This window comes from Podarcis liolepis, assembly GCF_965112155.1.
Source record: "Podarcis liolepis genome assembly, chromosome: 13".
In the NCBI taxonomy this organism is placed as follows: Eukaryota; Metazoa; Chordata; class Lepidosauria; order Squamata; family Lacertidae; genus Podarcis; species Podarcis liolepis.
In genome coordinates, this window is record NC_139573.1 from 14,390,539 (window position 1) to 14,403,506 (window position 12,968).

Consider the following 12,968-nt stretch of genomic DNA (forward strand, 5'->3'; position numbering starts at 1 on the left):
GCTATAGCTTCTTTAGCTTATACATAAACCTGGCACTGGCTGTACATATTATTCCATGGGGAATATTATTATTCCACTGACCAACTGGGATGGCTTTAAAAGAGGATTGCATAAATTGGTGGAGGAGATCAGTGATTACTAGCTATCATAGCCATGCTGTGCCCTCTGCAGTTGCCCTCTGCATCTGGCTGGCTGCAGTGAGAACAAGATGCTGGACTAGATGGGCCATTGGCCTGATCCTGCAGGCTCTTCTTAAATTCTTATGCATGCATGCGCGCGCACACGTGGATGTAGGTGTAAGTGTATACTTCTAGATAAAATTAGTGGGGGGGGGGAGAGAGAATTATCTGGGGCAAAACACATACCAGTGCAAAATAAAAACAGTGTAAGTTCTGGTGAATTACAGGCTTTACAAAACTGGAAAAGGGTTAGCACTAGCAGTCATCTCCAATATATTTTAAGGAGGTAAAGAACTACAAAACGTTTAGAAGACATCTGAAGGCAGCCCCATATTGGGAAGTTTTTAATGTTTGGCATTATGTTTTTATTTGTGCTGGAAGGTGCCCAGAAACTCGACAGATGGGCGGGGGCAATGTTATTGTTGTTGTTGTTGTTAAACAGGGCTCATTCTTTTCCCTCTTACATTATCCCAAAGTATCCTGCTTGGAGTTACAGACTCCCATATACTTCATATACCCCTCTCATAATTGAGGGTGCCCTTTCTTTCTCCTCCCACCCCTCCAGTACTTGGCATAAAGTATCCTTGTTGCTACAAACCATACGCAATAATGATTTCTCTTTCATCTTTTGGAACAGCGTCTCTCAAGTATGCTAATGAAAACAATTTGGGCTGAGGACATCGTCTGCGTTCCAAAATAATTTGGATGTCCCTTACAATACCTTGCCCAATACTTCCTTGCCACACACAGCTGGCACACCAGCAAAGGGACAAGTCCATCAGCATTTCTTAAAACATTGCACTGCAGACGGGCCGTGGGACAGTTTGTTCTTTGCAGATGGCCTCGTTTTCTTCTCTCCAATGCTACAGCCACGTGGGTCAGAATTAAAACTCGGCTCCTTCAACATTCCGGTGACTCATTACCACACACACACACACAAAACGTGGGGCAGAGGGGGAAAGTGGCGTTTCTAAGGAGGAGGTGGGCATTGTCAGGTTTAGACCTGCTCTGTGGCATAGCTTGAAAGCTGTCTCAGGGCAGAACTGTTTACCCATTAACCTGCACATTTGGTGCAGTTTTCTCGGAGCACAGAAGGAGTAGAAGACGTGAGGTTTCAGCACTTTTCTTCTGGAACGCACGCTTTCAGCATTTCCCCATTAATTCCGGCTGCATACACGAACAGGGCTTCTCCCAAAGAAGCCTGTGGGTTGCTAAGGTGAAGGGAAATGTAGCTCTGCCAGGGTTAAACTCCAACTCCCGGGATTCTTGGGGGTTCTTTAAATGTATGTAGCCTTTTATTGCTGGCTATACCGCCTCCTGAAACAGCACTGTGGGTTTTAAACTCTCTGACGTACAACGAAGAATTAAACCAGAGGTCAGCAAACTTTTTCAGCAGGGGGCCGGTCCTCTGTCCTTCAGACCTTGTGGGGGGCCGGACTATATGTTGCCATGATTATGACCCGCATTTTTGGCAAAAAACCCTTATTGGGACCAACCCCAATGTTGCCTAAATGTGATTTTTTTGGGGGGGGGTGTTCCCTCATACACCATCCTTATTGTTTCTCTCGTAAGGCGGGGCGGGGGGCTGAGGTAAGTGCGCCATTCCTGTCAGCCCTGGAGAGCGTGTGCGCATGTGTGGGTGAAGGGAAAAGCCATTGGCCATGCTAAGTCAGGCCGGCACCGCTCAAGCAAAAATGTTCTTTTCCCTGTGTGAGGGAAGACAAGGCAGCAGCGGCTATTTACCTTTCCATGGCTCGCACCGTGTAGCTAATGAGCAGCTTCCCCAGCAGAGCGCAGAACTGCTTTGGAGTGCAGCCGCCCAGGCGCTCCCCGCTTCCTGTGGTGGGGAGCGCCACCACCACAGACACTGGCGGGCGTCGCTCCTGAGGCGGCTGTAAGGCACTGCCACAGCAACTGCCCTTCCTGAGGTCAGTTGCTGGCCACTCCATGGTGGAAATCTAAACTGTTGTTCCTTTTCCCTCTTCCCCACCCCCCCACCCCAGAAGAAAAGATTGTTGTGTGCGACGGATGGAGAAGGGGCTTGTGTCGAGCAGCTCCCCACCTCACTTTTGACCCCCAAGTCTGGCTGAGTTGCAAAAACCATCGCTCGCGCACGCTGTGCTGACTGTCTGGATTCCCGGACCGTCCCCGCGCCAGAGCTAGAAGGCAATTGGGCCTGATCCGGCCCACAGGCCTTAGTTTGCCGACCCATAAATTAAACAGTCTCCTGTACTCCCTATTTTGCAGGCAGACTAATGTGCTCCCCTCAAGATGTTGTTGGACTACAGTTCCCATCACCCCTGACCGCTGGCCATGCTGTGAGGAGCCAGTGTGGTGCAGGGCTTAGAGTGCTGGATATGGGGACCTGGAAGACTATGGTTCAAATGTGGTCTGATGTTTTAATGCATTTTTAATCTTTTAATCAGAGTGGCTGGGAAAACCCAGCCAGATGGGCGGGGTATAAATAATAAATTATTATTATATAATTAAATTCAAATGCCAACACAGCCACGGAGCTCACTGGGTGACCTCAGCCTATCCTGCCTGCCAGAGGCCTTACAAATGTGGAACCCGAAGGAGTGCCAATTCCATCAACCGAAGCAGTCGCAATAGGACACCTGTGGTGGTAAGGCAATCTCGCTGGCAAACTGGTCCTAAATTTCTACACAGATCTGCAACAGTTTAAGGACACATTCCAGCTAGGTGAAACTACTCAGGATAGGAGGTCCGGGGAGACTTCTGAGGGCTAGACAGAGATGCTGGAGGGGGGTAAAATTGTATATGGCTCCTGCACCAGCCCATTCTTGATGTAGCAGGTCACTGGTTCAATCCCTGGCATCTCATGACATGGCTGGGAACATCGCCTGTCTGAAAAACCCTGGAGAGCTGCTGCCAGTCAATGTAGGCAATGCTGAGCTACATAGACCAATTCCCTGACTCAGTACAAGGCCTGTTTCCTATGTCCACCCTGCAAGAGGAAAGAAACAGCAGCCCCCACATCTTCTCTTATTCTGGACCAGTGGTATAAATTGGGTGTAGTAGCACGATTGGGGTCTGCTGCAAGGAAGGGAGGAAGTCCTAATGAAGACATCTTACATAGGAGCTCCCCTAAATCTGAGGGTGCCTCTGCCAAATATTGAATGTTCTGCCCTGGACTCCAAGAGGAATTTTCCTTTTTGTTTTGTTTATGGAAGTACGAAATAGGATTCAACCCAGATCTCATCTGAACAGTTTGAAGCGTTGGGGGAAATTTTTTATTGTTGTCACGCAGCCAATGGTTCTCTCTCATCTCCGTTTTACACATGAATTAATCACCTTTTATACCAATCACATTGGTCTTTGAAAGATGATTAGACAAACTCACAGAGGAGAGGGCTATCGATGGCTATTAGCCACAGCTGTGCTCTTTTGCCACAGCTGGAGGCAGCAGTGCTTTTGAATACCAGTTGCTGGAAACCACAGGAGGGGAGAGTGGTCTTGTGTTCAAATCCTGCTTGCAGGTTTCCCATGAGCCTCTGTTTGGCCACTGTGAAAAAAGGATGCTGGACTAGATAGGCCATTGGCCTGATCCAGCAGCCTTTGGGGAGGGGAAAGATTCCTGTGACCTTTGTTTATATATACAGTGGTACCTCAGGTTACAGACACTTCAGGTTACATACACTTCAGGTTACAGACTCCGCTAACCCAGAAATAGTGCTTCAGGTTAAGAACTTTACTTCAGGATGAGAACAGAAATTGTGCTCCGGCGGCACGGCGGCAGCAGAAGGCCCCATTAGCTTAAATGGTGCTTCAGGTTAATAACAGTTTCAGGTTAAGAACAGACCTCCGGAACGAATTAAGTACTTAACCCGAGGTACCACTGTATAGTCTCGGGGAGCTCCCCTTTTGTTTTGGCTGCCCTCACAGAGAAATGTTTTTACAGCTTCCTCAGCACTCAACAACCCTCTAAGGCAGAGATTTCGCCTTTTGCACCTAACCAGTTTCAGCCGAAGGGGTGCCAGGGAGAGTGTGAGACTCATTATTTCATCAAAATATGTGTGTGGTTATTACCACAAAGCAAGTGCCGGTAACATGCTTTCCGCCTCCAGGGTGTGTGGAGTCACTCAGTTTACAGGTTGCTCCCTACGCAGCCTGCCAAAAATCTCTGAGCCTTCTGCAAGCTTCCTCTGGCCTAGACAACCTGAAGGGGTGTTGTAAGAGGAGAGCCTCAGGCGGGGCGGGAGTTTCGGTGCTGGTACGTGGGCTTGTACATGCTGCATGTGTGCAAGAGCATGGCAAGGGGGCGGGGACATGGATTCTGCCCCAAGGATTAGGCCTCATCCCGTGGGTTTATCAGATGTGAATCACATCAGTCGGGAGCGCGTTCCTCTTTGCACTTGCAAGTTGGCGTGCAGCGCTGCAGGGAGGTGAACCGCCATCAAGTGTGTGGTCTGTGCGGCGTCTTTTGAGTGAGTAGAACAGCGGATTTGGGGTTGACCTCCCGGTTGGTGTGTCACCAAGGCCTGTCCCTGTGCCTTGCAGCTGTGGAGAAAAGCTCTCCAGGTGCCACTTTTTTCGCCCACCTGCGACTGATGCAGTTCTACCTACAAGAGTGCTTTGAGAGTTTGACTTTAATGCTGTGCAGCAGGCAGAAATTTAACAGGTGAGCCTTATTTATTTCTTCGTTCCCATGCCATTGCATTCTTGTGCTGAATGTATTCCTGTCATGGAGGCACCTGACAAAGAATACATGGCAATCCTGAGGCAACATGGCCCAATGGAAAACAGAAACCCGCAGGGCACCTGCCCCTTTAAAAGAGGGAATTTCAGTAGGTCGCATAGGAAGGGGCAAAGCTGTCTATTTTGGTTTCTTTCAGTTTCTCATTTTTCCAGTCTTCAGTTCACCACATAAGTTTGCTTAACAAACAACAACAAAAAGTCATTTTAGTGTGAATTTCTCCTAACAGACACTATTGCATGCCGTTTTCCCTAATATACACACATCTGCAAACCAATCTCCCCATATATAACACATTTTTAAAGGTCATTTTCACCTAATGCATGCCTTTTGAGGCACACTTTTTACCCTGACATATTGCACACATTTACTTGGTTGGAGAACTGCATTGCAAAATTCAGAGAATTGCACCTTTCGAAATATACAGCTAGTCCAAATTTTTGCAGGGAAAACCTGCGGAATCGGAACAGCTACCAATAGTTTTCTTTTCTTGCATTGCTTCAGAAATAGGTAGGTTCACTTTTAAATGTGAGCTGAACGTGAACTACCCCCTCCCTAAGCAGGTGTACGTTGTTGTGAAAGCTTCACCTGCTGAAATTCCCTCTTTTACACAACTATTAAAGGCGCAGCTGCATTGCTTGTGTGCGTGAGCGCGCACATCTGGTCACCCTTCACTGAGGTCCTGGGAACATTGACTGTGTGTGTGTCTTGGCGTGAGTCATGTGTTCTGTTCTTCCTGTGTGTTCCAGAGGTGGGGAACCTGTAGCCCTCCAGATGTTGTTGGATTCCAACTCCTTCTCTGAATGTCCATCTCCCATCAGTCCCAGCCAGCATAGCTGATGGTCAGGGATGAGAGGGGTGTGTGTGCAGTCCATCAAATCCAGAGGCCCACCTGTTCTGGTCCCTGTTGCGCACCTGCAATACTTTCAGACCCATTATCATTTCCCTTCCTTTTGGATTGTTGACCTGTGGCTAGGTAATTAAGGGGACTTACATAGGGAAATTTGCTTCAGAATAATTTCTGGTGCTCTAGAGCAGCTGTCTGCAACCTTTTCAAACCCACTTAACCCAAACATGCATATATATATTTACCCATTTCTTGTCTGTCTTTCTTTTAAACCATAGATTTGTTTGGTGGTAGTGCTGCTGTTACAGCGACCCACCTCAGTTTTGGCTGAAATAGTGGGTCCTCAACCCACCCACTGAAGACCAATGAAACGCTGATCCAACTAAGCATGTTTATTCTCCTCAAATGCAGTAAACAAAGCTAAAAGCTTTGAGACTGCTATGATCCTCTAATATTGGGCTATAGAGTAGACCCACTGAAATTAAGGAACCTAAGTTATTCATGTTAGTAATAGAAAGCCATTTCCATTATTTTCCATGGGCCTACTCAGAGTAGCACTAGCATTGGGTAAAACTCTTTTTTGCATTTGTATTGGGCACCCATTTGTTGCTACTAATGAACTTACAAAACGTAAAATTCTCTGCAGAAATATAAAGAACCACACACACAAAAATCCCAGCCTGCATCACTGCTGCTGTGTGAAGCTGCCAATTGGCGAGAAAATAATTGGTCATCTGTGCCTTAATATTTTTTTCAGAGCCTGGAGATATTTTTTTAAAAAATGTTTTATTGTTCATTGATCTTTTATATCTGTACTCAGCCCTTCCTCTCAAAGCAGCCCAGCGGAGCAAGCACATGAGTGATAAGAAATAAACATGCTGCTCAGTAAGGTAGTAGTTATGTGTGTAAGTGCTGCTTTTAATTACATCACTATTTCCCCAGTACATCTTCCAAAACGAGAGTCATCTAATTGCCGCTTTGCATATTATGTAACGTTTGGCTTTATGCTGCGTTGCCAACTTTTGCCTTTAACCAGGAATTTGTTCTGCAGAGGTGAGCGGAGGATAATCCCATCCCCCTCCATGCCCTGCAAAGCTGATAATTGTTCCATTATGTCCAAATGTAAAAAAAGGGAGGCGTGCCTCCACCAAACTGGTGCCAAGTTAGAAAACGTAGCTCCCCTGAGAGTGTGGAAAAGCTAAAATACAGTCCATGGGCAAGGCCACCTGAATGGGCTGTCACTCAATTAAAGGAATATGGATTGAGTTTTAACAGAGCAATCCGTTTATTATGTGGGACATGATTATACTGCCCTTCCTCCAATGAGCTCAAGGTGGTGGGCTGTTGTCTTCCCTCGGCCTCATGTTATTTTCACAACAACCCTGTGAGGTAGGCTAGGCCAAGACAGAGAGCGAGCAGCTGGGCCAAAGTCAGCAAATGAACTTCACCGCTAAACTCTTTTAACCTAGATATGGGGAGGATTGTTGGTGGACTACAAATCCCATCATCCCTGACTTCTTCCATCAGGAGGGCTCCCTGACACCGTCCCCTCCAAGGGAGTGGGGTACATCACCTGTTGGTTTTCTAATACAAATGCTATAGGAGCATTTCCAAAAAAATAAGGTGGCTGGCAGCCCTTTGCCAAGAAAGAGAGGCAAGGCACATGGAACCACCTGTGACCTTTTCAGGCATCCGAGAGCTACTCAAATAATAGAGCCGAGCAACTCATAAAAACTATTTTCCGACACCACTGTCTGCCTTGTATAACTTTATGGGAGAGAATCCCAAGGACCAGCCCTTAACAAACGACCACGTCGGACGGCTGGCTGCCTGCCTACGATACACAACAGCAGCAAGAGTTTTGAGGCCAAAAAGGGCACATGTATTAATTATTTCATTTCGACGGGTAAATATGCATTGCTTGTCGCCACAGGCCATTGCAAACAGTGTGGGCGAAAACATGTCTACAGAGACATAAAACACGAGCTCTCTAGGGGTTTTGTTGTTGTTGTTGTTCTCATTTAAACATACAAACAAGAGCTAAAACAAATCCTTTACTTATTAATAACTTCTGGAGAATGCTCTCAGATTAACGAGTTGCCTTGTTTTGCTGAAAAGAGAATCCTATTGCTTTCAACTGGCCTGGTATGTACAGAGTAGAAGCTGAAAAATATGGCCAGGTCATGTGTCGTCTCCCCCCCCCCCCACCCTCTTTATCAAGTCATATTTGCCTGCAACCCACCCCAACAACTCCTATTCATGAAGGGATCCTCTGCACACATGCAAAGACTACCTTGAATGTGCATCCCTCAGCTTAACTGCTAAATGAGCCTGGCTTAAGTTTTCCAATCAGGTAGACGCTGATTCGAGGAGAAACGTGTCCAGCAGCAATTTATCTCTCAAGAAACTACAGGGCAGGTACGGATTGCGGCTAATGCCATGTGTACTTGGTTTCAGGGGACATTCCCAGACCTTTCTGGGGATGCCAGGAATTGAACCTAGGACCTCTTGCGTGGGAACCACTGAGCCCCAAACATTTCTTTGGTGTGGATTGAGCTTCGGAGGAGAGGATAAGCCAATGGGCAGGGGTGATAGTGACAGACATTGGCCCACCTCTAAGAACTTCCCCAGCTGTCCCCCCAACCCTGAAAAGAATATGGAGATAACTTGCCCTATGATTGTACTTCGTGCGGCACCCCTCCTTTAAAATTTGGGGGGCATTGGCTCCCCGGCTCCCCAGATGATGCCCCTGGCCACATTCTTTCCCCCACACAAATATTTGAGAAGATAACTAGATAACTGCAGGAGTTGGGCCCCTTCCAGAAGTAATTTCAGGCTCCTGCTCTACATTTTAACACTACTAGATAGATAGATAGATAGATAGATAGATAGATAGATAGATAGATACAGATACAGATACAGATACAGATACAGATACAGATACAGATACAGATACAGATACAGATACAGATACAGATGGAATTAGGCTATAGCCCAGCTTACTTACAAGGATATATGGAGGAAAATGAGGATTACATTATTCTCAACTGCTCAGTAAGAAGCACGACTGTTCCTGCCTTCCCTAGGGTTCTGGGCAATGAGTGCAAAGAAGCTGGGTTTATTGACAGGTGCTTGGGCACATTTTGTTAAAATTCTGTTTTTTTTGGGGGGGGGGGGGTTGGAGCCTGTTGAAGACCTTCCTCTTTCAAGAAGCCCTTTATAAGTTGTTTTTAATGCATTTCATTGTTTTATAACTTTATCCCTTGTTTTCCACCCTGGGCTTCTTTGGGAAGGGCAGGCAGGGTATAAAACAAGCAAGCAAACAAACAAGCTTATTACTTTAAACATCTTTAAATGAAAAATATCAGGTCACCTGCTGAGGTTAGTTTTTGCTCTCTTGACTTACAGTGTGACATGGTGCTTTTAGCTCCACCCCACCCCACCCCAGAGTTTAATAATAATAATAATAATAATAATAATAATAATAATAATAATAATATTCACTATCCCCCTGCTCTTCTTTCTTAACAAAATAGCTTCCTCTGCAGATGATCTCCATAGAAAGCCTCACTTTATTATTTTTCCATACCAAACTGCTGCTAAAGGCATGAGGAGGAGGCCAGGCTGTTGTTGTGGTTGTTGTCTCTCTCTCTCTCTCTCTCTCTCTCTCTGTGTGTGTGTGTGTGTGTGTGTGTGTGTGTGTTTGTGTGCCTTGGTGAAATCCATGCAAAATATCAGTGCATAACAGGTACACAATGAGTTCTCACACAGGGTTGGCTAGGCCAGCTAGGTCCCGCTGTTGCCCTGCGTGAACTGATGGTGCACCCTAGATAAGAATCAACGAGATTGCTGGTTTGCAGAGGCAGCAATAAAAATCTCTCCTGTTGCTGGCAGGTAGTCAGTCATACATGAAGCATTTATGCATCAATTGCTTCAGGTGTTGTTGTACAGTATGCCTGTGGCATAAGATCGGACCCTCTTACCGCTGAATCCCTGTCTTTATGATACTGTTTTTACTGCTTGTTTTTTTTTTTAATAGTCTCTCTGCTTTACTGCTTTTATGTTCATAGAATCATAGAAATGTAGAGTTGGGAGGGTTATCTACGCCAACCCCCAGCGATGCATTATTATATACTGCTTAGAGTTTTTACAGTACAGTGGTACCTTGGGTTAAGAACTTAATTCGTTCTGGAGGTCCGTTCTTAACCTGAAACTGTTCTTAACCTGAGGTACCACTTTAGCTAATGGGGCCTCCCGCTGCTGCCACCTGATTTCTGTTCTCATCCTGAGGTAAAGTTCTTAACCCGAGGTACTATTTCTGGGTTAGCGGAGTCTGTAACCTGAAGCATCTGTAACCTGAGGTACCACTGTACAGAAATCCTTCTAATTAAATCCAGACATATAGCACCTTTGCACTTGTACATATGAGTCATCCCAGTATGTGTGGCTCATGGGGTGCAGGAGGTAATTGGTCCCCTCCATGGGCCGCCATTTTGCATCTGGCTATGCCCCTCCTCAGCTTCCCTCAACACTATTTTGCAACTGGTTGGTGGACCTCGGGGTGCCATCAAAGAAGAAAGTAGCTCCCACAAGTTCCCACATCTTACCCACATCATGGCACCCAGGACTCTTTTGTGGCAGCGCATTGTAAGGTCAGCTCAGGTCAGCTGGGGTGCCGGGGAAGCTGCCTTTTGCAAAGGTTTGTCTGCCTTGATGGATCTCCTAATGGAGTAACAACCCCTTGCTTCCCCAGAATGCAGTTTGAAAACGACTGCACCGTTGTGTCAGTGACCCATGACCCAGGCGGCTCAGTCGAAGCATGGAACAGAACCTTCCCCCCCCCCCACAGCCCTGAACAGCCCCAATTAAACCTGCCTATCACATTGATCATGTCACCTGGGACACGTGTGTTCTCGACCTCAATGGCCGGGTCCCTTGGCGCATGGGCCCGGCGTGCGCCCAGCCAGGCTGATCCCTGTGGCTCCAGTCTCCCCGTCACCCATTGTCTTTTTTCAAGTTTCCATTGCCCTGTGCAAACCGGCCCCAGTGGAAAGAACGTTGTAGGGGCAGCAGATAAGGCAGTGCAAATAGGATTTTTAAGTCATGCGTCGATGTGTAAGGAGTGGACAGGATGTGCCTTCAATCATCTCCCTCTCCAACCCCCAACCCCCACCGCACTGCTGTGCACTCGGAAAGTTTGTCTGTTTGGAGAAGGGGTGGTGGATATATGGGAGGGATCAGGGCAGCCAGGAGCTGTTGGGTCCAGTTTTGGGAAAGCTAGGCCTGGCATTATCCGGGACCTTTATAAGGCAAAGGGGGACAGGAGTTGAACCTGCTGCCTGGAGAGAGATAAGTTGCCGAAGGCTGGCTGAGTGGAGAGACACATCAGAGGAGCAGGTAAAAAAAGGAGCGGAGACATTGACATACCTGTCCCTGCATCTCTGTCTGTCCATCTCTCCTGCGCAATTTTTCTCTTCACTCCCCATGTAATAATTTACCCTCTTTTCTCTGCTTGTTGACCACCTACTCATGCCTGTCTTAACACCTTTCCTTTCTTCATCTCCTCCAGCCGGTGTGTGTGTGAGAATCAAGGGAGAGAGAGAGACTGCTGAGTTGCATTTTAAGCAGTCAAGGGGTCAGAGTCTTCGTTATCCTGCATAGCGCTCACACTCCAAGAGCAGCAGGACCAAAATTCCACATGCATTTGCCTTTGCTTTATTCATTTGTACAGGATGTGGTGTCCAGCTAATTCCTCAGGTGCAAAATTACAGGCCCTATTTTAGTGCAATAAACACCCTGCCACCAACTCTTGCGTCCCCCAAGTCCCTTTCTCATATTTAGATGTCTGGTTTAGATGGGGTTTTATGTTGCACTGTATATCCTTAGGGACACTCATGTCTTTATTGTGAATTCATATATTGTTGAGCTGAGTCCTGTGAATGAAAAATAATGTTTCAGTCCAAGAATGGTCTGAGGTATACAATTAAGGGCCATGTTTTAACTCTGTCATCTCTGCTGCTTCTTCCCCGTGCTTCTCGTCTGACAGCTGAAAACAACGACCCCGCTTAGACGATGGAGGAGGAGGACTCATCATATAAGACTATCTTTTCCCTGGGGCGGTTTAAGATCCGCAGGCAGCAGAATGGACCCCCCTCGGACCAAGCCAAGAGTGCTCCCAAATGCCCGGCGGAGCTCCCGCCACCTTCGCAGATGGAGGAAAACGGATCTCTTTCAGACCCTCCGGATTACGAGGCCACGATTGACGCCTGCCCTCGCTATGAATTCTATGCCCTTTCAGCACCTCCTGGGCGGCGGAAGGTCCGCCCTTCGCTGGACATGCTCAGAAACGCAGATCTGGTGAGACCTGCTAGAGGGTGCTTTTCCGCCAAAGGTGGCATCTGCCAGAGTTTTCCAGAAAACGTACATCACTGGGTGCAACAGCACACTTTTGAAAACAGCTGGCAAGGAAGGACCTTTTGCTGCATGTTAAATGGAGGAGGGGAACCTGTGGCCCTGCAGATTTTTCTGGACTACAACTCCCATCACCCCTGGCCATTGGCCAAGCTGGTTGGGGCTGATGGGAGTTGGAGTCCATCAGCTTCTGGAGGGCCACACAGGGCCGGCCCACTCATGAGGCAAGGTGAGGCGACCACCTTGGGCAGCAGGATCCACAGGACAGCAGATCCGGCCTCCAAGGGATGCATTGCCCACTGCTGCTGCAGCAGTGACAGAAGCAGACCCAACACAATCATTGGAGGCCAGATCTCTCTCCTCTTGAGCAGCCTCTCCGTAAGCCACCTCTACAGTGGCCTGTTGGCAAAATGGAGGCCCTGCTGGTCTCTTCCCACCCTTGGTCCCCATGTAGTCTCTTCCCACCCTTGGTCCCCTTATTCTCTGGCAATGCATGGCTGTGTGCCATTTTGCGGTCCGCCTCAGGTGCTAAAATGTTTTGAGCCGGCTGTGATGCCGGAGGTTCCTCACCCTTGGTGTAACTCAATAGGATGGGCCTCTTCACTTGGAGACAAAGGTTTCTATTTCTGCAGAAGACCACTTGGGCAATTAAAATATCATCCTCCTGACCGACCCAAGTTCTCCTCTTTTCCTTCTGTCCATTCTGGCCAAGTTACAGAGAACCAGGCAGAGGGCCCAGTAGTGGCACCCTCCTTGTGGAACTCCCTCCCACCAGATGTCAAAGAGAACAACAACTACCAGACTTTTAGAAGAC

At 47.5% G+C, this 12,968-nt stretch overlaps 1 protein-coding gene across 1 annotated transcript in view; it reads left to right on the forward strand.

The window, feature by feature from the left end:
- Nucleotides 1-4,529: 4,529 nt before the first annotated feature.
- Nucleotides 4,530-12,968, forward strand: part of LOC310691354 (solute carrier family 12 member 3-like) — a 33,525-nt gene continuing 25,086 nt past the window's right edge. The window contains exons 1-2 of the mRNA XM_083471118.1: nt 4,530-4,821; nt 11,790-12,100. Of these exons, the coding sequence (XP_083327244.1) occupies nt 11,816-12,100 (285 nt within the window). The 5' untranslated portion in view covers nt 4,530-4,821; nt 11,790-11,815. The remainder of the gene's footprint in view (nt 4,822-11,789; nt 12,101-12,968) is intronic.